A 26,577-nucleotide genomic window follows, 5' to 3' on the forward strand; every position below is an offset into this window, starting at 1 on the left:
GTAACACTTGTCATTGCTCAGAAATACCTCGGGCAGTAGGCTTTATATCGTGCCACTTGGAAAGTAACTGTTTATAACCGTCCTACACTTACACGGCTATATACTCTGTATCCAAATGAGAATAAATCAGGTTTTTATTGTACAATAAAAGGAACCAGGCAGGTAGGATGAATTGTACCTAATGTGAACATTAATTCTCCGAAAAACAGGCTTGTTCTCTGAAGGGATAGCAACGGGAAGGAGTTGTGCTCTTGCTGCCTGTTGCTATCTTTTAATGCTTGATCTTTGCCATTAGAACCTAACATTTTTGATAAGCATAATCACTGTCAGAGTTTCTGTTTAATGTGCTTTATGATGGCTGGAAGCTGTACAGTTTCCAGGAGGAAGCCAAGCCAGGAAGTGAACCTCAAAACTTGGCTTGGCATTGAGACAGCCCATCACTCAATGGCAACAAACCAGGAGCTTCTCTAAAATACATCAAAATACACTTGTCATTAATTACATGGAACTACAGTGCTTAACTCTGACTGCTCGCTTGACCACGGCAATTAAATCCATTATCCCTACTTGTCAGGATGTCTCAGCAGTCCTACGTTCACGTGCGTGGAGCTGACGGGTGCCAAGTGAAGGCACCTGCGGACACAACCAAAGCTTTCTGCAGCTGCCCCGTATGGCCAGCACCACTGCCCTGAGATCAGCATCAGCTTCTGGCTACCGAAAGGATATGGGGAGAGACGCACATCTCGGCCTCTCTGGTGTCCCTGCATGCCCAGATGCACTGCCTGCTCACCACCACAAACAGCAGCAGGAAATAGAGACTGGTTATGAATAGAAATATAAGATTAAAAAACAACACTAAAACCTTTCAAAGGGTAAAAGACAGCTTGGCCCAGCCTGACTCCTCTGTCCCTTTTCTAAGCTGCTCTTGCCTCTACACTCTTTATATTTCTTTTCCTTATTGACACATATGAGTCAGAGCCATTCACCAAATGACTACAGGTGTGGCTTCTGATATGTAGTCATTATAACCAGGTATAAATATTTCAGTGTCCTGGTTCACTCTTATTCCAGATCGCTCCTTTGGTTTAGGTGGCAACCAGCTTCATTAAGATACGGAGGCAAGGGCAGCTCTTTGGGATGCTCACAGGTTATCTACAATATTTTTCAATTACAACATTAGATAAGATTATTACTCTGATTTATTTTATTCTCAGCTCACCACAGTCTTCAATATGAAACAAAAGCCAACACTCCTTTATAAAGAGCATCTCATTTTCCCTGTGAAGAACCTGTAATACTTCAAAGCATTTTATTGAAACTGTACAGAGGATTCTGTTTAAAGATATATAGATACATACATACACAGTTATGACCTCAGATAATGATCATTAAAAAATATGTACTCTTCTGATGGATTGTTCAGATGCACTCAGATTTTACTAAAATATAATCAGTCTTAGCTTTAAAAAAATGTATCAGTGTCCACTTGGCAAGGACTTGAACCTTATTTTTGTTCTTTAAAAGTTTATCTTTCACCTAATGTTTGGGATATAGGTCTTTACTACTCCAAAAGCTCTGCAGATTAAAAACATCAGCCAGCCATTCAGAAAGGTGTCAGTTACTACAGTATCAGAAAACAGCATACAACAATTTGGAGACCTAAAATTCTCGACACTAAGGAACTGGACTCAATAATCTCTTGAAGTCACTTCCAACCCATACAATTCTGCAATTCTGTGAAGAAGAGGGATCCTAATCTTCGTGAACATATTGACAATTCTTGAGGAGAGTGGTAGTTTTAAAAAGGTGTACAAATTATTTAGGCTAGTCATCTTCTCTAATGGAAGAATGTTTCACTCAGTATCTGAGACATGTTTTCGCAGAAGATTTCCACAGGAGATACATATTCAGCAAATCTGTGATTCTGAGAGATACCATGTCGTATACTGTTCTTTTTAAAAGTGAAAGGAAAAACATTTTAAAACAAAAAATGAAAAATGACAAACATAAGCTCTTCTTTCTGCAAGAAAGCTTTGGCATTAAAGTATATAGGGTCCATTTCCCTATGTTCAATACACACCAGTGTTCTGATTTCAGCAGAAATTTTCTCAGAATAAATCAATCACCTCTCTGTATTTTCAGACTGGAATCAGTCACACACTTCTCATCAGTGCTCAGGGCCTCTGAGCCAACAGCAGGCCTTCCAAGAGTACCCACCAGTTGGTGCTTCATGACATCATGGTGCAGTGGTGGGATAGGCAGCTGTCCTTGGTGCCACATTTATGGATGCTTTAGATAACATGACTTGCAGGAGACAACTATGGCTTCAGAATGAAAATTATAATAAACCCTTGGATTTGACTGTTATTTCCCCAAACCTGGATCAATGACACCATGATAATTTGTAGTTTTAGGCTGCTTTTTTTTTCCCCTTTTTCTCTTCTCTGCATTCAGTTCTGGTCCTACCTGTCCTCTGCTTGCTGAAAGTTACTATGTGAAGGTAACACACACACACCACAGCACACACACCCAACCCATCGCAATATGAGTTACTAGTTAGAAATTTCTAATTTCTTGCAACAACTATCCACAGCCATTATATGTTCTGAGCTCTTTCTAAAATCTCAATTAATAATTATAAAAAAACACAACATTTCTTTCAGTAAAGTGTTTCTTCCAGCAATTGGTACAGCAGCTGTGCATCTTATGTTTCTCAAAAGATAAAAACAAAGCATTAGATATAATTTTATCTAGGAAATTCTGAATCTGAACAATCTGATTATCCTCACAAAAGACACAACATTTTATCTCATTACAGTTCTACTAAGGCATCAGTTATTCTGCTTCTCATACAAATGATTTCAGGGCATTTGTGAAATGGTCAGCATATGTAGAAAATAACTTGAAAAAAGCCCCAAAACTGAGTCTTGGTTTTTCTTTTTCTTTTTGTTTTTGCTTTGTCCATAGCATACATTCCTGGACATATTCTTCCCTCTAAGACTTCAACCTTTCAACCTTTCTCCATCTACTGCACCATTTTCCCTCCCCTCCCTTTCACATATCCCCAGCCACAACTTATTTAAATCATATAGTAACAACTCAAACTGTTCTCAAATGCATATCATAAAAATTAGTGACCAGAGGGAATAGTTCTTGGCATATCCCCCCATGCAAGCACAACAATCCTGATTCTCAAGGGTTGGTTTGTTGGCTGACACCCGTTGTTTCCTGCTTGGCAGCCAGGGTGGCTGCCAGTCATCTACCAAGACCAATGAGACACAGCAGACAAAAAATCAGCTTTGATCTTCTGTGCACAAGAAGCGCTGAGGAAACCATAAACACAAAATGGCAACGGTGCTTCTGGACTATAAGAAAAGTGATTTCTTCACTTACAGGAGTCTTGTGCTGTTGGCTTCCCTGAGTTGCAAAAGAGATCCATTTCATTGTTTAAATATCACATACAGTTTTCATGCGACAGATAAGAAAGCATATCATCCATCATTCCTATGTTAAAATTTACTGTATATTGTGTCACAGAAGAGGAGAGATGTTGAAACTGAGTTCAGTAACAGGGTTTTGGGTATTTTTTTTTTCAACTAGAAGCTATGATACTGCCAGGTGTTGAGGAAATGTTTAGCATTTCACAGAGCTGCCCCACAGTTTTTCTGTATGGTATGACATTCCTTACTTTTATGTAACTAACATTTTTGAAAGAACCTCCTTTGTTTTAAAGTGACAGGGCAAAATTAGCAGTATTTTATTTAGGTTATCTGTCAAAGCAGTCAGCCTCGATTTTCCACGCCTTAGAAATAAAATATGTCTGATAGTCAAATGGACAATTTCAGGCATGGGACTACCTGAAGTTAAACACATGTTGCTGCATCTTCCTCAAATGGTGTTTAAGAACTCCAAAAGATTTACACTGCTCTTCTGTGAATGGAATAACGGTATTTATTAAAATTTCCCATAGAGGCATTATCTTGAAACGTGCATGTTTGTAATATAATAAAATAGCTGGAGATAACTTGTCATTCATCTTAAACTGAAATGTCTTCATGTGCCTTTGGTTCCATTTGAGACTTGAATAATGCTGCCACTACAAAAACAGACTGAGACTTGCTCGGCTCTGTTGGCTAATGACAAGTCTGATTAATTGAGACAATGGATATCTCAGGAGACGATTTTATAAATCAGATTTTATGACAAAAATACAGATGTCATGCTACTTGTAAACTAGATCATTATGGATAATAGAGATCAGAAAAATACCAGAGGATCAATAAGGAACTCAAGCTGAACAGCAGAGTAAATCACATACAGCACACAATTAGTTTAGCTTTTAAAAACATTTCTTCAGGCAACTTATTTTCTACCAAGATGCTGAAAATAAAAACAGATTATTATAGCTTTCTGCTTATTATCCCAGAAAAAAAAAAAAAGTTTCTGGCAGAAGGCTGAACTGACATTACCCACTTTGTTTTATAAACATTGGGATAAAGAACTGTCCAGTTTGTTTTGTGAGCAGTTTGTATAGTATTAGTGACAATTAGTGACAATTCTGCAAGGCTGGCTTAACAGATTAAACCAGCCTGTAATTGAATTAAATGATAATGATTCATTACAATTCATAACCATACGCAGAGAGAGCTATGAAAATTATATCTAAGTGAAAAGCATATTGCACAAACAAAATTACAAGGAATAGAAATGGAAGAAAAATAACATACAGACTAACAAGAAGTTTTGAACTGTTTTCCATTCATTTACTAAAATAAAAAATAATCCAGAAAATTAATATTTTGTGTTATACATTACATGAAAATGTATCTCTTTTTGATTACATAAGGCCAAATAATCAGAATAAGTATTGTAAAAGAAATCCCCTGATGTTAGTTGAGGGAAAAGCAGATCTCCATTACTCTGCCACTCTATGGCACTTAGGTTAATAATGAAACTCCTCATTTGCGTCCTGGTAAAAGAGAGTAACATTTAGTGCTGAACATCCCTATCAGCTATGTACTAATTTGTGTACAATGCATAAAATCTTCCAGTCCATATAAAGCCATCTGAGAAACTTTTGTAACTGGCTTGAGCTTACATTGTAATTGGTTTAGTTGATGAGATCAGCGGTGTACTGAGATGAGGTAATTATTTGGGTCATCAGTCCCATGAGAAGTGGTGGTTATGTGCCACAGAAATCCATCAGGCGCATAAGCTTTAACATTATCTGTACAAAATAATTCAGGCTGACCTTTGAGAGAAAGAGCTGTAACAGCTTAGCCATGTGCAAATTTATATTGGGAAACTGAAAAGAAAAAAAAAAAAGGCAGGAATTTTGTTCAACCATTGTTAGGACAAAACCCAGCACCTGGCCTGGGGAGATGCTGATTTTGCAGAGGAAAGCAATGAGACAGGTGCAGAAAGGTGTTCTGGTGTGGAGGGATGCAGCAGCATGCAATTCCCAACGATCTGCAGAGGAGCACAGCGCCTAAAGCAGAACCTGGCAACAAAAGCAAGCCTAAATGACACTACACGTTCCAGCGGCTGAACATGCAAGGCACAAAAATGCCACCTTTGCTTCTCAGCAGTACAAACCAATTCATGTTACAGGGCGAATCCCACTCCAGGAGGAACAAACACGGCCCAGTCTTCAGACATGCAAATGAAGAGCCACAGTTTTCCCCCTCCCCCCATTTTGTGGGATATGCTCAACTCATGCATTTCGTAATCCCCCTTCTATCAGCCAGGCTGCACGTCTTTAAGTAAAGGTATAGCTTAGCAGATGTATCATCTCTGCAAAAGCCCTTACTTAATCTAGTCTAATCTAAATCTTGGTAATCACCTCTAAAAATAGTCTCAGGAAAGTTCATTTCTGAATGAACTCGCAGAAGCTTGCCTTACACAACAAATAAAACCACTGCCACTTGTGTAATGAACCAAGTAACAAGAACAGGCACTAACATTAGAGTGACTTCTCTTCTTCACCAGCATGCACAGCCTGCATTGGTTTCAGTGTTACTAGTGGTACAAGCAGCTGACAGAAGCCCTTGGAAGCTGCTGCTTAGGCCTGTGAGGGAAACACAAAGGGGAAAACAAACAGACAGTGTGGTCAGAGATGTTCCAGTGCATATGAAGATAAGGTGATTGTCTCTCTGCACTCAGTTCTGGTGAGCACTGTGTGCAGTTTTGGGCCCCTCAATACAAGAAAGACATTGAGGCCCTGGAGTGTGTCCAGAGAAGGGCAACAAAGCTGGTGATCTGGAGCACAAGTCTTATAAGGAAAGATTGAGGGAACTGTGATTTTTCAGTTTGAAGAAAAGGAGGCTCAGGAGAGACCCTAATTGCTCTCTCTAGCTCCCTGAAAGGAGGTTGTGGAGTGGTGATCAGCCTCTTCTCCCAGGTAACCAGTGACAAGACAAGAGGTAATGGCCTTAAGTAGTGCCAGGGGAGGTTCAGGTTGGAAGTTAAGAAAAAAATTATTCTCAGAAGGAGTGCTGGAACAGACTGCCCAGGGAGGTGGTGGAGTCACCATCCCTGGAGTTCTTCTAGAAAAGGACAGATGTGGCACTGAGGGGTATGCTTTAGCGGGCATGGTGGAGATGGGTTGACATGTGAACTAGATGATCTTAGAGGTCTTTTCTAAACTTCTATGTTAATCATAAAGATTCTATGATTGTGCCAAACCTGAATATCATATCTTATCATGATTAAACCTTCCACCCATGGGAAGTTTGATGAGAAGAGAATGGGACTGTTACACAGAAAGTAGCAGTCCTCTATCCTTCTCACTCCTGCAGGAAGTTCTCTTGGTCTTCCTAAGAGGCAACCTGATGCTCAAGAGCACTTCCCACAGCTTATCTTCTAAAGGATACTCCTTTATCTGCATTATCTTCTGCATGCACTGTCCCCAGATCACATTGGTTGCAAAGAACTGGGGGGCTGCTGAAGTATAGAAAACACTTTTTTGCTTCTAATTCATTTTTGTTGTTGGTTTTTGGTTTTTGTTTAGATCTAGCAGCAGAAACAGCCATGCAAAAATAAAATGAGCTGATCGGCAATGAGTTGAGTTGCAGGAGGACAGGACTACATTGCTAGCTGAACTCACAATGTGCATTCAGATGTCACTTGGTGATTCTTCTTAAAACAGTAGAAATGGAATCATGTTGTCACATGAAAAAAAAACGTTATTTTCTTCTTTCATCTCTGGACACAGCTTGAAACAAAGAACTGAAGACTTGAGCACATATTGAAGAGCAAGTTGTGGGTACAGCTAATGCAGGAATACCTTAACTAATGCAGGAATACCTTAACTCTGAAGCATGTGAGTTAGGAATTTAATGTGATTCTGTTAAAATATACACATGCTTATAAATATTTTGGTTTAACTAATGTATTTGATCAGTATGTTAGCAGGTATACACGTTCATGCTAAAGACCAATCTTATAAAAATAATGTATTATTTTACAGTGACAGCTGGTGAGACTATATTAGGAATGTACTGATCAGCCTTAAGTTCCATCAGGTGGGAGAAATGCCATTGCTAGTGACAGCAGCCTTGTGCAACAAAACCAATAAACAGCATGAAGAAATGTGCATGGAAAGGGAGGAAGCTCGGCTCATTCTTCCACAACTGAGAACAGAATCACAGAAGTTACATTTGAGATATTCCAATACTACACAGTTAAGCTTGCAGTGTATGTGACACCATAGGTCACAGCAGAAGGCAAACAGGGTACAATTTTAGGAAAGGAGTATGCAAGGAAACTGTAATGAAACAGTGTATAATAAAAATAACACGTACTTAAAATGAACTGACAGTTCATCGAGTAGAGATGCCATAGACTACTGTACTTCTATTAGCCATAAACAAAGAGGAAGTTATCTCTGGATTCAGTAACGTGGAAAACAGAGCAGGATTTTGCTTCTGGGGAAAAGTTCTGCATTCTGGCTTAGGGAGGCCTGGCTGTAAAGGACAGAAAATGCTGTGGGAAGATGGTAGGGGAAGTAATACTATTTTTGTCAGGTTGCATTTCACATTTTCCATTTATTTAGACCATCACGTCAGGTACAACTACTAAGCAGTGATGATCTCTGACAAATAATGCAGCCTTACTAATCCTAGCCTTACTGTTTGTATAGCACATACTAATCGGTGTTAATACTGTCAAATGTTAGCGCTAAGTTTTGATAGTGTTGACAGTAATAATACATGATACACGGCAGCCAAATTTATACATCCCTCCTCGCTATGCCTGTTTTTCAGTATTTGTGCAACATATGGGTCACTCTTCTCTGGCTTCAAAGACGGAAGATATCTGTGAAACAGAAGTGAGAGGTCTGACTTCAGAAAACAGTATAAATGGCAAACTTCATTTTAATGAGGGAATGCTGACACAGGATCTTCTGAACCTACCACAGACCCCATGTCAGCAGCTCAGGGCATATCATCAGTAGCAACCCAACCCATCAGCTGCAGAGGGCTGCAGGAGGCAGAGCAGCAGCCTCCCACTGACACCAGGATCCTGCTCCAGTAATGGTGAACTCATCTCAATCTCAAATTTCATGTCATAGCACTGGCTTGCCATGCAACATTTATCAAGGCTTCCGAGGGCTGTAAAAAATCCTGACAACAAAGATAATGTATTTCTCGATACTGAAGAGGACTGCACATTATTAGGCATTGCTATGAACAGGCATTTTCAACAAGCAATGGATTTAAGACAGTGTGGGGTGGAACAGTTCCTCAGGAGCACAAGGCCGCAAGCTCTGGCTGCTCCTGCCAGCACCAAACAGAGCTGCAGGGAGCCAGGGGACCACAGGAGGGAAATGAGGTTGTAATAAGGATCAAACTATGGAGATCATTTTGAAGGATCTCCCAATTTCCAGAGTACTTCAAAATCTAAGGTTATAACAATTATCTATCTATCAGTTTAATTATTGAAGTATACGTATATATACATACATACATACATATATATTTTCTTTTCAGAAAGGCAGTGGCCTCCAGCGGTACAGAATTTTATGAGCACAGCATGCAGGCTCTTGTTCATTGCTGGTGGTAACGCATAGCTAATGGTGGTGACTATGTTGAAAACTATTGTTCCATAGCTGACAATTTGTTCTATTAAACAGTGTTATTGTGCTCTTTGTAGCAGTCATCACTCCATGGAAATAAAAAGGAGGCATTACTTTCGGAGCAAGCTACGCACATCTGTTCACACACATTTAAGATTAAAAAGGAGAGGTGGCACCATTTTATAAACATATTTTGTAGCATCTTCAGAAGCAATATGAAATCCATTTTGTGCACTAGCCTAAATATCAAGAAATTTATCCCTTGGTTTTAAGGCCTGCCATTAAACAATTTGGCCATGTGTTTAATAGATGCATTTTCCTTGTTCTTTCCTATGTTCTTTCAGACACAGACTGCCTGTAGCTCAGGTCTGTTGCAAGAGGCTAAGAAACGTTTGAATGCATCGTGTTGGTTGGTTGGTTTGTTTGTTTTCAGAAGACATCTCCAAAAATATTAATTCACAACGTCTTTGTAAACAACAAATTTAAACTTGACACTGGCTGAGAAATAAATACATAATGTTCTACCCCTTTGTAATCTATCACTGTTCCTAATACCTCTCTCTCATAAACAACATTTATTTATAAAGGCCGTAGTGTGGCATATTTCCATTGTGGAGTTCTTTGAAGAGACACGACCAGAGATGAGTTTGTAAGCACCCTCTCGTGGCAGTGAGCTCCTATAAGTGGTATTAGGAAAGCCAAAGCATCACGAGAAGTTCCATTTTCTTTTTTTTAACTTCCATAAATTCATTTAGCTGGTATTTCTCTGACCCATCTCATTGTGGAATCACATCAGACTCAAACCTTGTTAAAGAAAGAGCTCAAGAAGAGATCTGGCCACCTGTGGTCAATCAGCCACTGAAAGCAAAGTTTTAACTACTACAGAGATCATCTTGATGAAGAAAAACTCCTTTGGATGAAAACTCTTCCTTGCAGAGGCCCTATACTCAACAAAAAGAGCAACTGCGCGCCCTTCCTGGGATACTGGGATCCTGACTCTCTACTAGAGGTGGAGGACTGCATGCACAATACACACAGAAGTATCACACTACTTCTTCACCTTGTGATCTAAACAAGCTGCAAGAGCAGTAAGACCAATCTCTTAATTGACTGTTTGACATTAAGTTTAATAACATCAATGGGTAAGTAACACACTTGCATCTTCATTCCTGTCCCCTGAACCCCACTGTTTCTTTTTTTCTATGACACTTCTAATAGTAACCCTCCTTATTGATCTTGGATCTTCTAATAATAAGCCGTATTGATCTTGGAACTGACTGAATGGTCCAGGAAGCTGCAGTAAACATTCCCTCTCAGTGGAAACAAAAAGAAGGGAGAAGGTCAGCTGCCCTTCTACCACAGAACAAGGGGCAGAACAAGGTTAGTATTTAATCCTGTATGCACATGAAACTCTGGATTCACCTCATATACTTCACTATAGATGAGTTATCATATAGCAACAACCAGCATCCTCTTTTCAGTCAAGAGGATGACATGGTAACAACAGTAAGTAGGAGCCATTCATAAAACACAGAAGCTACTTACTGATATTCTGAAGGAAACGTATGTTGAAGTATTAGTGGTAGAGATGAAACAGGCTTTCCAGATGTAGCAGGTTTTATTTTTTTCACTACTATCAAGCAAAGAACCCACTGTTGTGAAAATAATGTTCGTCCCATTAGGTTGCCTCTTCAGATTATCATCAGTTAGTGCAAGTGACAATGTTCTTTCAATGTTCAAGCATTCAGGTCCTGGAAAGCCCTTATCATTATGCATTCAACAGTGAAAGAGCTTCCTTTATCTAGGATGTGCATCTAATTTCAACAATACTGGATTTCATCTCATTTATGCCCCATCCTGCTTTCTCCCAATAAGGCAAAATGAATACATATATATATATATATATATTTATATAAAATTCTCTGAGCAATAGAAGCATCCGTTGTGATTTGATGAGAAGTATCTGTTTTTAATTCAGGGACCTGAAGTGGATTTCGGATGTATGGATTAGTTTCAGGTCTTGTGATACTAAAGGATTGCAATCCTGTAATCTTACAGCTCTATGTAACGCAGCTACTATGGGATATTACGGATGATCATGCAGGAGGCCAACAACTGGATTTTTATTGATATAAAATTTACCCGATAAAACTCACAGCCTTGGACTTAAGCTTGTGAAACTTGGAGGAATGTACCACAATTCTCACATTTCTAAGAACTCTTTCACTCCTTCCCACCTATTGTACTGCTATTTACCAGTGCTCCACAAATGGCACTGAGGGCTGGCTCTCCACAAAGGACAGAGGCTTAAATTCAGCCTCAGGAAAGCCATACTATCTGAATGCTGGAGATTTTCTGTTCTGGCTGAGAACAGTACTTTTGAACCAAGAATGCAGTTTTCAAGTAATGTACAAAGAACTAGTATCGCTAATACTAAAGAGTATAAAATTTATGCCCAGGTCTTTCCTCTTTTTTAACTGTTAAAAACATTTATTATAATATTTCTTTACCGATCTTATTAAATCTTACAACAATACCATGACAAGGTATTCAAAGTTTGCCAAACATCAATTGCAGGTCTAACATTTTCACATAACTGCACATTTAGCTGCAGCCATCTTGAAAAAATAAGGGATTAGCAAATAGGGTTGTAAACCCTTAGCTCTGTTTGTTGCTTCCCAGAATGTTTTGTTTTTCTGTTACAGGAGGACACTTCCCATCAGCTCAGCACTGTGTTAGGTCACAGAAGCTGTCAGGGCCAATCTGTTGCATCCAAGTAAAAAGGCTGCAAGCTTGGGGAACTGAACGTGTTTTTCTGCTAAAGATATAACAAAGGTCTACCAACAACAACAGGGATTCCTAAACAGTAAAAGAGGAACTTCGGTAGAAACTGATTTGGTTGCTTGGAGACAAGCCCATTGAGCCAGCACTGAGATGGCCTGTCAACACAATTTTCTTCATTTTTGTGGTTCCCAACTCCACAGCACTGGACTTAGCTAAGAAGTGAAAACCGAGAAACAGATTACCTTGAAGAAATATTGTAAAGGTGATTCCATGAAAATTTGGGCAATTCTTTCTATTTCATAAAGATGAAGACCATGATAAAGAAACTCTCCAACAACTGGATAAGTGCAGGATGGTTAGCAGTAAACAGGAATAATGAGTATAAAAAGAAAAGGAGTATTTATGCATCTAAAAGGGAGGCAGCATGTGTTGGTGTAACTAAATATTCTATTATAAATCTGGCATTTAGTTAGTAGTGATGGATGACATCTTAAATGAAAAAAATTCAGCCATGTAGCCTAATTACATACGTTACTCTAAACAAAAACAAACAAAAAAAAAGACATTTTCCCTCTAGTAACTAGAGTCATTAGACTTTGTTCCTTTAGCAATTACTCAACTCCTCACACTTGTGGACAAAGCAAATTGTTTTGCAGGAGTCTGAGGCAAAACCAGATTAAGTGACATCTGACTGATGCTTGCATATGCCACAACGAAGATATTACATGGTAAACACTTCATTCTATAGCTTTTCGGCACCTGGCGTCTTGTCATGGTGCCATATCTGAGCACGTGGAGTATGAGCCACCCTCCTTCAGCAGCAGACCACTCTGACCAGTAGCCCTTGAAGGTGTCCAACCTTCCTGTGCTCCCCATGGAGCAGAGCTGGGGCTCAACAGCAAGACCCTTCACTGTCACCACCTCTATACATACACTGTTTCTTCAGCTATAATATATGAAAGGGGAGGGGGGTCATGCTGAATATCAAGAGAAGATTCTTGACCAGAGTGGTCAGGCCCTGGAACAGGCCCCAAGATGACAGAACTCAAGAAGTATTTGGACAGTGCTCTTAGACATGGAATTTGAATTTTAGGTGGTGCTGTGTGTAGCCAGCAGTTGGAGATGGTGATCCTCAAGGGTCCTTTCCAGCTTGGGATATTCTGTGATTCTACGAAAGCAAATGCATTGCAGTCTCTATTTTCTGTTTTGCTTTCAATCTTGAATAGGTGTGAAGTGACGTGCTTACTATGTAGCCTTCAAAGCCTCTGGATGCTCCATTTGAAAGAAAACTTAGAACTCCACGAGTCTTGCGCCCAGCACTACCAAATGACACCCCAAGTCCGTTTCCTTGCCTCAGGAAGGACATGCAGGTTTGGTGAAATGGTATCAAGTCACACAGTGAGTGTGATTCATAGCAGAGCAATAAACAGAACAAAATGGGTGCCATAATGATTTCAAAGAAAACAGTTTTCAGGTTATGATCTATTTTTGAGTTACAGTTGTTGCATTTTTTCTGTTAAAAATTGTGTGGTAACTCATAAAACTCAAACGGATGTTAGCACCCAGAGGAAATATTGAAGTCTTGTTTTTGTCAGACACCTGACAATTTGCAATTTCCTTCTCTTTTTGAAACTTGTGAGCAAGGAAAAAAGATTTTACAGCCAGAATTGAAAATAATCGATTTAGTAGCATCTTGCCTTTTGTATATCTTCATTGATTCACATTAAATCGTTTGTCGTATGAGGAACTTCATCAACATGTGGTTTTCTGCACCAGAAGTCTCTGGTCTAAACATTTGCTTAAGATCAAAATTGCCAGCAGACTTATGGAGATTTAAAATATTTTCAGATAATTTGTAATCAAATTTTAAAGTCATTTCTACTTTCCCTATCAAGGGTAGTACAATTTTCATCACTCTTCAGAAATGCTTTGATATGGAGACAGGCTGTGAAGCTGTTTCCATTAGCTTTTATTTAAAATTCAACCAGGTGATCTAGGTCTGTGCAGCAAATGTGCACTGTAGTAAGACAAAACGAAGGCTTGTTCAGATCTCCCTTCACTTGCACAAATGAGAAGGGCAAAATTTTAAAGAAATGAAATGGAAAAAAGAAATATAGTCAAGCATGGTCACCTTTCACCTGTGATTCATCAGGCAAAACATCCTTCTTATGACTTTTACAATTATTAACCAAATTTTGTAGCTTCTTATTGCAGACCTCGTTTAAGTTCAGGTACTACAATTCCAAAGAAAGGTAGCAGCATTTTTTGCTGCCACATGATAGTTAGTGGATTTGATAGCTTTAGGGACAGCAGACAGTGCTAGATCTGATGTACAAAAAGTACTGTGGAGCAGCATTACCTTATTAGAAACCTCCTGGCGTTTTTTTGTTTCTCATTTGAATTCACATTCCTGGAGGAAGATCTGTTCATGGTATGCATGCTGTCCATGAAATGATTACCCCGTGGTACCTGCTTTATTTTTGAAATTCAAAAGCAACTTTTCAGAGTCTCCAGGCAACTATACTTCTTGTAACAGGTGTGACGTGGTGAGGCAGCTCTGGTCTGTCACAACAGATTATCTCGTTTTTGCAGCAAGTTTTCCACACTTGTGTCATGGATTCAGTGCCATCCATGGGAACTTGTATGAAGATAGATATTGTAAATGCACCAAGACATCTGTGTTCAGCAACCTGCATACAAGCTATTTTAATTCAGGTAAGGCACTACCAAGTTGATGATCTACTGTGTACCATGTTAAGGCTCCTACTTCACAAGCAATTATGTTCAGGAATTCATGGACATGTTGCACTCTCATGAGGAAGAATTTACAAGCTGGGAAATGCCCACTGCCCATATAGCAGCAGGAGAAAACACCAGTTCCCAAAGCAGCAAAATGAAGTAAAGCAAAAATAGCATCAGCATCCTTCCCATAGAGGACAGGCAAAGGGCAAGGAAGAGTCATCTCTCCACTCAGTCGGCAGCCAGAGGACTGTGGCTTGGTGAGTGCTGATACGGTTTCTTCTTTGCTTTTCATCCATACCTAAAGACATTTCTATGAATACAGGGCTAGTCTTCACATGTTTCCCAATCAGATGGCAGCCCAAGCTTTTTTCATAGGAGCAAAACATAATAGATACCTAGACTTTCTAAAAAAAAAAAAAAAGCCAGACTTCTGCTTTTTGTGAATGTACTGAATATATTCCATTATTTGCCAGCATCCCTCTTCCAAAAGTCCGTAACAGCGGCTCATGTACCAGTCTGGCCACGTAGTAGCAACACAGACAGGACTTCCCACCAGACACTAACCTGGAACAGCAGCGGTGGCTGACAGGGCCTCAGCACCAGCCTACCCTACCCACAGGCTGCTCTGAAGGCAGGGCCTTGCACACAAAGAGCCAAAAGGCATAAATAAATAAATAAATAGATACCACACAAAAACGTAACACATGTGTGAGAGAGTTTTAACATATCACTAGATTGGCTGACTAAGTATTATAGGGTCGGGCTCGAAACATTATACATCCGAAATGTGTGAAGCAACAGAGGCCCGATCGTGCGTCATTTCCATTTCGAATCAGCTTGCTTTCAAATTAGCCCCTGTGGAATTTAACAGATGTGATAGAAAATAATAGAACTGGAAAAAAAAAGAGAACTATTTCCACACTGTGGGTTTTTCCCACAGCGTACGATACAATTTGAATTGCTAATTCTCTGGCAGATGCGCAACTGCAAACTGTGACAACTATCTCCTTCTGGTACTTAATGTAACTTACTGGGCATGCTAAAAATGTATGTTTTGCAAAGGTTGGAGGGTCTTTGGTTTTGTTTTTAATGGAAGAACCCTCAGAAATGGGTAAGTCCAAATCTACATGACGTAACATCTTAAATAATTTAACAGCATAACCTTCTGAGAGTAACTTTATTTATAAAAACATTAAAGGTGAAATCTTGTATTTAATAAAGCCATCGGGAGTTCCTCATGGCTGTCACACAGTCCATTATTTTCTATTTAAAAACACTACCAGAAGTTTTTAGTGTATTTTATGCAATTCTACCTCAATGACAAAGTTAAGCCTAATTCCTCAGTGCAATGACAGACTAAGCAGGAAGAACACATGGAAAAATAATGAGCACTTTGTTGGAAAACCAGGAAAAAAAAAGTGTATTTAGGAGAAGCACTTGGGATCAGTCCCAGCCCACTTGAACTTGTCTGCACAGGAGCTCCAGTGTCAAAGATAGTTTGCCATACACAAACAACCTGGGCTTGTCTAGTGTGACCCTCCACATTAAGAGGCTGCTGATGCTTTCCAATCTGAACTGTATTTCAAAATCAGCAGTGAGTTTTAGTTAGTAATCAAGTATCTCTTTTCTATAAAGGAAGAAAATTGTGTTTTAATGAAATGTAATTTAAAATAAACCCGGTGCACATTAGGTTCATCTGACACTAAGCAACTAACATCTGTAGAGCAACGCAAGAGTCTCATTATTATTCTTCTCTGTGAAAATTAAGTACTATTCAGACATAACAGTACTGTGCTAAATCGCCCAGTTTTTGCTGGTCTCTGTTACACGGTAAACATCACAAAAATATAGATGTAACAGTGCTTTATGTTTTTTATGTTTCAGTATACCACTTCTTGAGCAGTAGAATAGATTTTGGAATGGTTTTAAAGTGAGACATGGGAGGTTTAGGTTAGATATTAGGAGGACGTTTTTCACTCAGAGGGTGGTGACGCACTGGAACAGGTTACCCAAGGAGGCTGTGGATGCCCCATCCCTGGAGGCATTCAAGGCCAGGCTGGATGTGGCTCTGAGCAGCCTGGTCTTGGTGGTTGCATATAGCAGGGGGGTTGAAACTAGATGATCATTGTGGTCCTTTTCAACCCAGGCCATTCTATGAGTCTATGATTTCAAATGTACCTGCTGAAAAGCCTAGACAGATCCAAAAATCTACTTTGCTTACTTGCACTCTTTGTTCAGCATTTATCGGTATTTATTTCCATAGTTCATATTATTTCCAAGCACACACACAAGGCCATATGACTAAAATTAATACAACAAGTGATTCCTGTGCCACAAAAGCCTTTTTGAAACATCCTCTGAAACCAAGAGGTAAGCCACACTGAGCAGAAAACCCAACAAATCTCACATCTCTGCAAACTGTAATAGCAGAAGGAAAAGCAGTAAAAGTCTCCTGCTGGGAGGGATGCCCAGCCCTCCCTTCAGCCTGGCATTGGTGACAGAAGTCCTTCAGAAGGCAAATCTCAAATTACCGCTTCCAGCACTACTGGGACCAACAGACGTGAAGGGACTCAAAGTTAAGCTCTTAAAGATTCTGAAAGATGCAGAACAAGAAACTGCTGTCATACAGCCTGTACCCAAACCCATCACTCGCATGGTGTTTCCATGTTCCTATTTCAGATGCTGGACTGAGAGAATTTATTTTTCTTCTTCATACAGCCTGCCTTGAGATCAAAAGCCTAATTATGCAAGGTAACCAGACAACAATCCAATGGTACTCATCTCAGAACTGAAGAATTTTTGGACTTTTGGACCCACGTCCTTTCCTAGCACAGTAGCTCCTACAGCCTACTGATAATCAACAGGAAACTGTTTCCAAAACTACTGAGTGCTAGTGCCATCTTGCTCAACTTTCATTTTCTTTCCAAAAAATTACATTGGTATGTACTTTGCTTCAGGTCAGGCATGAGGCTTGAAAAGTGATGTCTACACAGGACAGTATCCTATCTCAAGGAACACTCCTTGCTCAAGCATTTGAAACACCCTTATGACCAGACATACAGGTTATCTTTGATTCATGAAGAAGTTCTACTGGAATCTAAAAAAATTTCTAATCTGCATCAGACATCTCAGACCTTGAGGAGGGGAAAGCAGAAGAACAACAGTGCTTGGAGATGAATCACTTCCACCAGTACGCGTGGTAGTAATAGCAAAAATGCAGTGACCAAAACAATACAGGGATTCCCCATAACAGTCACATGCTCTTTGGATCTGTCAGTGCTCACTGAAAATGACTGCATAACTCAAAAATGAATGCCTTCATGCCACCACAAAACAGCAAAGAACTCTAGCATCATTTAATTTTGGACCTACCTTATCCTCTTTTAAAAATAAAAGACAAAATCTGTTAATGAAAATACACACGCCATCAAATCCTCTGAGGATTCTCAGGCCAAAGTTGGGCTCCTTTTAAGGCACCTTTGACAGTACTAATGCCCTGTACAAAGTAACTTTCTATGGAGTTGAACAACTGGAACTGAAATGCTTAAATTGCAGTGAGGAAAAGCAGCATCAGGAAGAAATTATGAAAAATTGCTTATTTCCTGTTACAAGAATGACTGCTGGGATTGATAGCAAAAAGGAAAAATAACCTTCCTTTTCATGTCCCAGAGTTTTCAAAGCCTGTACTAGGCTTCAGTTAAAAACCTAACTCTTCTGCACAGGAGTCTTTATTTTCAACATAAGCAAGGAGAGACATATCACTGTCTTTTTTTCCATCTCTTTTACTACAGAGTCTAAAACTGAATTTCTAAAGACAAATGTTCTTCGTGGATTTTTCTGAGCTCCTTTCTTCCTTTGTCTCTTTCTTTCCTCCTGTTCTTTTAGACTGCTTTTTGCAGCTTCAGCATCAAAAGGAACTTCCGTCTGAAGTTGTGTAGAAAGCTACAATGCCTACACGTTACTTCCAAATAACCCTTTTATCAAACTGCAAGAACTCAAAACTTATCTAAGTCCTGATTTTGGAGAGAATTTTATACCTCAACAAGACTTCAGGAAAAGGAACATAGGAACAAGTGAAAAAATTAGTGATGGTGCTCCTTTTTGAGCAATTCCTTTACAGTCCTCTATGAACAATATGAACTTGCATTTCATAATGAGATGAAGGAATTAGCAGCGCCACATTGTGTGCTGTAAAACAAACCCTAAAGACTCTACTGAAAAAATGCAGTAAGGCATACTGAGGCTACATTTCTTTTTTGTGTTACAGACATGTTCTACTAAAAATGTCATTATATGTGACGGGACGAAGGGAAATGGCCTTAAATTGCACCGTGGGAGGTTTAGGTTGGATATCAGGAAAAACTTCTTTACTGAAAGGGTTGTTATGCACTGGAATAGGCTCCCCAGGGAGGTGGTTGAGTCACCATCCCTGGATGTGTTTAAAAACCATTTGGATGTGGTGCTCAGGGACATGATTTAGCAGAGGGTTGTTAGAGTTAGGGTAGTATGGTTAGGTCATGGTTGGACTCGATGATCTTTAAGGTCTTTTCCAACCCGAGCAATTCTATGATTCTACGATTCTATCATGACAAATGTCTCGGGAACCACTCTTGTTAGAATACCACTTGTCATGGTTTTATGATTTTTGGTTATTGGTATTTCACATCATGGATGTGGATGCTTGAAGCAGTTGCATTTTATTACATCTGGGGGCAACCTGTACTCCTCTGGGTAACCAGGATCATCACCGCATCACTGAGGATCTCTGCAAGTCCAAATAGGTGACTAAAGATACTTATGTGAAACACTGCTTAAATTGGAACAAAAGATTTTTATGACCTTTACTTCTGGGCTATAGCCAGGCTGAAAGCCTCTCTCCTGTTCAATATACTTTGCAAGAAGCAATGTGTCAAAATTCTTAAAAGAAACTGCTCTTCATTTGGTTTCTTTAAAAGCTGCATCGCTTGAAATTAAATTAGACTTGTACAACTTTCTCAGGTGGATGAGGTCTTCAAATCTGAATCTATCAATTTCAGAAAGAGCTACATCTGTTAGCTAATGCAGCTTTTGACACTAAGTACAAATTATGTCTTACTGCCTGCCTATTTCTTGGAGGATGCAGCACATCTCATTATGCATTTCCAGTGGTCTGATAAAGATTTGCATTCCCATTTACTTTTAAGCACCCTCATAATCCATATTTACCATTGCCTTTACTCCATAGAAATTGTGTTCCATGCAAATATTTCTTCTACAGATCAGTCGTTTCAAAGGATTTGTTTCTGTGCCAGACATAGAAAGACATTCCTCACCTCTCTTTGGATGAACACAGACAAGGACAGGCATTCAACTACCCTGCATGTACCCTTCTGACAATGCCTCCATGTGCCTATCTATATCACAGAATCATATCATAGAATCATAGAATGGCTTGGGTTGGAAGGGTCCCCAGAGATCATCAAGTTCCAACCCCTCTGCCGCAGGCACGGCTGCCAACCTCCAGATCTGGTACTAGACACGGCTGCCCAGGGCCCCATTCAACCTGGCTTTGAACACCTCCTGGCATGGAGCATTCACAGCCTCTCTGGGCAGCAGCACCTCACCACTCTTTCTGTGAAGAATTTCACCCTGACATCCAATCTAAACCTTCGCTCCTTGAGCTTAAAACCATTCCCTCTTGTTCTATCACTATCTATCTAGCCTCCGACTATTTCACCAAATTCCTTCATAGACAACTAACTTCATATTCTCTATAGTCTATCTTCTCCTTTCTGATGGCTTCCCTTGAGTTGTAATTACAGTATTTGAAAGGTTCCCAGTCTGGTTTGAGCATCATCTGTATTTTGCCAACTATTATTCCTTGCTTTTTTTTTTGCTCACTCACTTCCTTTGTAAATATATACTAGTAAATATATCCAGGAACTGTTTTTTTGTGTGTGCATTTAGGGACTTTTTTGTATTATTCTGAGGGATTTAAATTAGATTACTTTTGCCTTTAGGGTCTTTTTAAAACTAATTCCACCCTAAAAAATTCCCTTTTATGGTTTAGAGTCATGACATTAATTCAATTGCTCACATGAGAATACCTTGTATGAGAGAACAGTAGGGAACTGAAACAGCCTATGAATATAAGAAAAAATTTCCCACCAGTGTAGCTGATGACATTTGTCAAGTCCTTTTTCTGACAAGGGATGACTTATACTGTGTGCCAGCACAACCAAACAGTAGTTTGTGGCAAGATCTTCATCTTTGCCTTCATCTTCGTCTTATCTCCCACCACAAAATACTACAGACTCTTTTCTTTTTTGCAGGTTAACATCATGCAGATAAAACAAAACCAACAAAAACAACCACGCTACACAAGCTCTGATGCTCCTTGTGATACGTGATTTCTGAAGCAGTCTTATCAAACCCAGCATTTCCTTACCCAGGAGATGGGAAACTCTGGCTCTGTGTCCTCCTCAGTTATAATTTTAGGAGTATACCCCTTTAGCAAAGGTGAAAAAAAGCCATCTCCACAGAGTACTCACTGTGCACATCTGTGAAGGGTGACAGTACCTAACCTGGGAGAGTCCAAGCATAGCATAGACCCCTGAAACGTCCTCTGGAGAAACCCACTGCTCTATGCCAAGCAAAGAAGGAGAAAGTAGAGGTCTTCTTCCACTGCACCCCACAAAATATCTCTCCTGCTCCATCCTCTCTGGGCTGACTTCCAGCCCTACATTCTCACCAGTTTTTCAAGTAAGTGCCTAGACTGCTACCTGTTTTTTGTTTACTGAGTAGTAGCAACTTCCAGAGCTTTAAAGCATCCTTGTCCCTCCCCAGGTATTTCTTCATTTGTTTTTCTACTGAGCATCAGCCACTAATGAGAGAGGAAATCAAAAGAAATTTAGATCATGAAGAATCGCCCCACATCAGCTCTCTTCCTTTACCAGAAAAAGGAGAGAAGAACAAAGACACAAATCCAGGTCTGTTTGATGAGAGAGCTGTGGAACTACCACACCTCAAGGGAAACCCAGCTACAGAGCAGCACTGATTAACAGCATCCTGTATGAAGAATTTATGTGAAAAATCAACTGTGCTCATATACAGATTTAGGAATATTTTCCGAAAGAAGTAGGAGTTCACAGGCTGAGCCACATAGATTATTTTGTCTTCACATCTTCTAAGAGGAATCAACTAAGAACACAAATGCACAAGCTCCACTATATAAGGGTGTACTTACACAATACTCTGTTTAATTCCAAGTATTTTTCTAGCACTGGTTCCTCAGTATGCATGAAACTGGGTGAAACCCACTGAATAGTGACTTAAAAAGTGAAAAGCCAAAGAAGACTACAGCAGAATGTTTTGGTACATGTATCAACCCTAAAATACAGACCTTCAGTATATGTAGTAAAACAGACTACACGACTTAGGTAGTTAACACAAAACCATTCTGAGGATAAGCTACAGTGATTATTTTAAACCTGGTGTGGGGATATTCTTTGCCTTCTTTTCACTCTCATTCCTCACTGGCTGACATGGCAAATTTCATTTTGTGGTTAGGTAACACCAAAATCTGAAACTCTGTTTTTCTGAGTATACATAATCCTGATCTTCAGACAGGATTTAATACTGTGTTAAACGTATGAAATGTAAATAACTAGAATTCTGGAAATGCAGCTAGCGAGGTGGAAAGAAAAGCAGTCCCCCCATCACGTGGTGAAAAGCAGTGTCTGACTGGCACTTTGGTCCCAGTCAGGTCAGGAATTTTCACTGAAGCCAAGATTTTCTCTTCTGTATATTTGCAGAACCCTCTTTACTGCCAGACTGAGGCAGGTAAATACAGTAAATACTGCCAGCATGAGACAGGTAAATACTTTAAGCTAGGAGAGCCAATCCTGCTTGATCTGCAATTACTTTATTATATGTTGCCACAGTTGTTTTCCAAATATTTTGTTATCAGATCTGCCAAGGAGAGAAAACAAGCAGCGTCAAGCTGGCCTTTTTGGACTCCATACTCAGCCAGCAGGGCTGCAGAGGATGCAGGGAGGAACCTTTTTGGGGTATCTGTATGTACACATCGTGGCATATAAACTGCTGTTTCCTTTACAACAATGAAAACAAGACACAGGGAGACATCAGTCCTGAGGCTGCATGTGGTGACTAATAAGTCGGATGTTGTGAAGGATGGTGAATTTAATGTTTACTGCAGGAAGGTGGATTTAATGGAAGCCTGTGTCTGACAGGTGGTTCCTGCGTGGGAGATCCTGCAGCTCATGAACACAGCACGGGAAAAGTCAGCTCCTGCAGAAATCCTATGAAAAGTCACTGTGGAGGCCTGGAAAATAGCCTCAAAGGAGAGAATTGATGTCTCTCTCTGAAAAGGATCAAGAAAAATATGTCAAGTTTCTTCTAGACTTTGTCATTTCTGGAAATAATTTCTTCCAAATCCTAAATTTGCACCCAGAATAGATCGCTTTAGGGCTGAGGTCGAAATGTAAAAGCAAAACAATGCCAAAACTCCAGCTGTTCACTCCCAAATTCATTTTAAGTGACTAGTGATAGGACTAAAGGGAATGGCTTCAAGCTGTGCCAGGGAAGATTCAGGCTGGACGTTAGGAAATACTACTTCTCTGAAAGGGTGGCCAGGCACTGGAATGGGCTGCCCAGAGAGGTGGTGGAGTCACCGACCCTGGTGGTGTTCAAAGAGCATTTGGATGTTGTGTTGAGGGACATGGTTTAGTGAGAACCATTGGTGATGGGTGAATGGTTGGACTGGATGATCCTGTGGGTCTTTTCCAACCTTAGCGATTCTGTGATTCTGTGATTTTAAGTATTTAACCATTGGGAAGTTTCTTCCTCCTTCCTCCTTCCTATATTTGGAGATTTAAGTTTAATTACTTTGAGAATCACAATGTGATCTTGCCTTTCTACCATAACGTATTGCACTTTTTAAAAGTATTGTTTAGGAAAACAAATTAAATTGTGGAAATGCAGGTGCATAGTACATACATAACAGAAGTTATCAGATCAGAGCTGTGAACACAGTCAGTTTACTTAATTGGACAGCCCTCCCTTCACCACTGCGCTTCTCCAAAGCAAGCGATGCTTCTCCCTCCTGCCTAACAGAAGAGAAAGAAAATTTGAGAAGCAACAAAAGTTCATCTTATGTGTTCAGTGTGGAAAAAAAAAAAAGAAGCATCCAACTTTCCAATAAACGCATGCCAGATAGCATTGTAAACAAATAGTATCATGGACTTTGAAAGCTACTAGTACAAATCTGAGGAATTTAAAATAACCTTATTGGTATACCTGGAAAATGTAACTCCTTCAGTTGTTTCTAGGCAGTACCAATAAGTTTTGCTTATGTGCTATTTGCAGTGATTTTATATAGCAGGCAAATTCAAGAGCCGCAAAAAATCCACAGGGAAAAGAAAGCTGAGGGAAATTTCCCTTTTGTCAGGTAAAGTCTTCAGAAACATGGCTATTCTATTGCAAAATAATGTGAATTTGCTGATTCTCTGAACAACTGTGTCTCGGAAAGCATAAAAACCAGCTGTGAATAGATGCACAATATCAAAAGAGAAATCAGCAATTTTCTTGGGCACTTTACTTATACTCAATGGAGAATGTGTTGTGGTTTGGCCAGGCTGCTTGTTTGTGGAATGGTCCCATGCTGTGCCTGAACCTGCTGTGGGGCACCTGGAGATTCAGCAGAAATGTTTCTCCTGTCTCATTCACATCAGTTTGAAAAAGCCAGACTGCCCTGCTCTGTGTTGCTGCCATTAGGGCACTTCCATGCAGGGTCATATCACCTCAGGCAGAGAGAAAAATTGAATTCATTCTCTTCACATCACCAATGAGGCTTCCAGAAGCTGCAGAACTCCAGAATTTCTTTTACTTGGTTTTGAACAATGAAATGAACCAAACAGAATTTGGTGTCAAATCTTAATTTCAGGTCAAAGTGAGTATTTGCTTAAGTAGAGCAGAACTATCTTTATATGGCATGAACAAGCAACTTTAAAATTTGAATGCAAGCTAAAGTTCTGATTCTTTTCTGGGATACTGGAAAGATGACAAGTAACTAGCTTTGGGAAGCAGGATGGTGAAGGGAGGGCAGTCAGCTGTGCTCACAGTCCTCAGCCCCAGCCTAAAGGAGGAGGAGGAGGCTGCTTTGCTGTGACGGCCTCCTGCCCAGAAAGGAAGGTTTTCGTGCCACACACACCAAGGACCCAAGCTTGCCCCACAGCCAAGCACTTTGGGAGCACTGAACCTGCAACCCTTGATGGAGGCCACCACCATGCAATGCAGCTACAGGCCGGGGCCCAAACTCAGGCCTACCCTCACACGCAGACAGGTGCACCGGCACGCCCTGCCGGGCCTGCTGTAGTGCAGCCCTACAGCTTGTGTTACCAGCCAACACAAGTTGGCTGGTAACGAGTTGGCAGAAAGTTGATTTAAAATATTTCTAGGCTGTACAGCTCACTCCTACCCCCATGGCATTGCTGGCTGCCTCCTCAGCTGTGTTCATACGACTTGCTGCATTCATCTCTTTCATAGACATCTGCTGTGAGTCAGGTCACCGTAATATACATATTACAGTAATCTTTTGCTGTCATATATTTCACACCTGGCGGAAGCCCCATCCCTGGAGACATTCAAGGTCAGGCTGGGGGGGTTCTGAGCACCTGATTGAGCTGTAGGTGCCCCTGTTTGTTGCAGGGGAGTTGGGCTGGACGACATTTTAGAGTCCCTTGCAACTCACACCATTCTATGATTCCATCCTATGAACGTAACAGAGAAACTTGGAGTTTTTTTTTTTTTTTGAAAACTCTAAGTGAAAATTATAAAAGTTTTTATATAAATTGTAGAAATAGAAGTGAGTGGAGTTGCTACTGCTAAATTTAGATGTTGTTACTCAAACACCCCAGTAACGCCACCAGGAAAAGTTTTCTCCATCTGCTTTAGTGAAAGGCACATCTTGCCCTGCAATTAGCCAAGTGACAGTCAAAAGCCAAATCACAAACACTGTACTGACACACAACCCAAAAACAGGCCAGCAGCAACAAATGAAATACAATGAAAACTCAGAACAGCCTGATCTCAGCACAGGAATTGTGCAAGCTCTGCCTGGCAGAGTAGGGGCTGAGAGCAAGCTGAAAGTTTTTAGGGAGCAAAAGGCAGAAAGGCAGGCAGAAAGAAAGACGAGGGACAAACTTGGAGCGGTTGTTCACCCTGTCAAAGTGTCGGGCACGAAGCCCTGCAGGGGAGGGACGGTAGCACTGCCTAAAGCGAAGCTCTCGGAAACTCGCAGCTGCCGACCGGAAAGCGGGACTGCAGCCCCCCGCTCCTCAGCGAGCGCACCCACATCGCCGCCCGGCGGAGCCCCGTCCCGTCCCGCCTCGTCCCAGCGCCTCTGGGGCCGAAGCCCACGGCATAACCCGCGCGTCCTCCCCGTGCCGGCCCCGCCGTGCCGCTCACCCTGCGGTTGCGGTCGGTCTCCCGCACCTCCTCCTCCTCGGGGCCCTGCCGGATGAGCGCCCGCAGCACCACGGCGTTGTTGGTGCAGCACGCTCGGAAGAGGCTCAGCGCCTCGGGGCTGTCGCGGTCCTCCTGCTCCAGGGACCAGCTGTCCTCCGTCTCGTCCTCCAGCCCCCCCGGCGGGTAGAAGGAGTCGTCCGAGGCGATGCTGCAGGTGTCGGGCAGCTCGGAGAAGTCCTCATACTCCTCGCAGTCCTCCTCCTCCTCCTCCTCCTGCTCCTCATCGCCGTGCCCCTCGGCGGCAGCCCCTTCCGCCCCCTGTTCGGAACCGCTCTCCGCCTCGGGCAGCTCCTTGCCGGCGCCCGGCGCGGGGCAGACCCGCTCACCGGCCAGCTGCTCCCCGGCCCCCGACAGCAGCACCATGCCTCCTGCCGCCGCCGCTCCCTAGGCGTCCCGGCGGCCGAGCGGGGACGTCCCGCCGCCTGCCCCCCGGCCGCCCCCGGGCCGGG

General features: G+C 41.1%; 1 protein-coding gene across 2 annotated transcripts in view; it reads right to left on the minus strand.

The window, feature by feature from the left end:
- Window positions 1-26,523, minus strand: part of ANKRD33B (ankyrin repeat domain 33B) — a 38,772-nt gene extending 12,249 nt beyond the window's left edge. For both annotated transcript variants that reach the window (XM_040695722.2, XM_004935114.5), the window contains exon 1: window positions 26,069-26,523. In XM_040695722.2, coding sequence (XP_040551656.1) covers window positions 26,069-26,491 — 423 coding nt within the window. In that variant the 5' untranslated portion in view covers window positions 26,492-26,523. The remainder of the gene's footprint in view (window positions 1-26,068) is intronic.
- Between the last annotated feature and the right edge of the window lie 54 nt (window positions 26,524-26,577).

Source organism: Gallus gallus, chromosome 2 (genome assembly GCF_016699485.2).
Source record: "Gallus gallus isolate bGalGal1 chromosome 2, bGalGal1.mat.broiler.GRCg7b, whole genome shotgun sequence".
In the NCBI taxonomy this organism is placed as follows: Eukaryota; Metazoa; Chordata; class Aves; order Galliformes; family Phasianidae; genus Gallus; species Gallus gallus.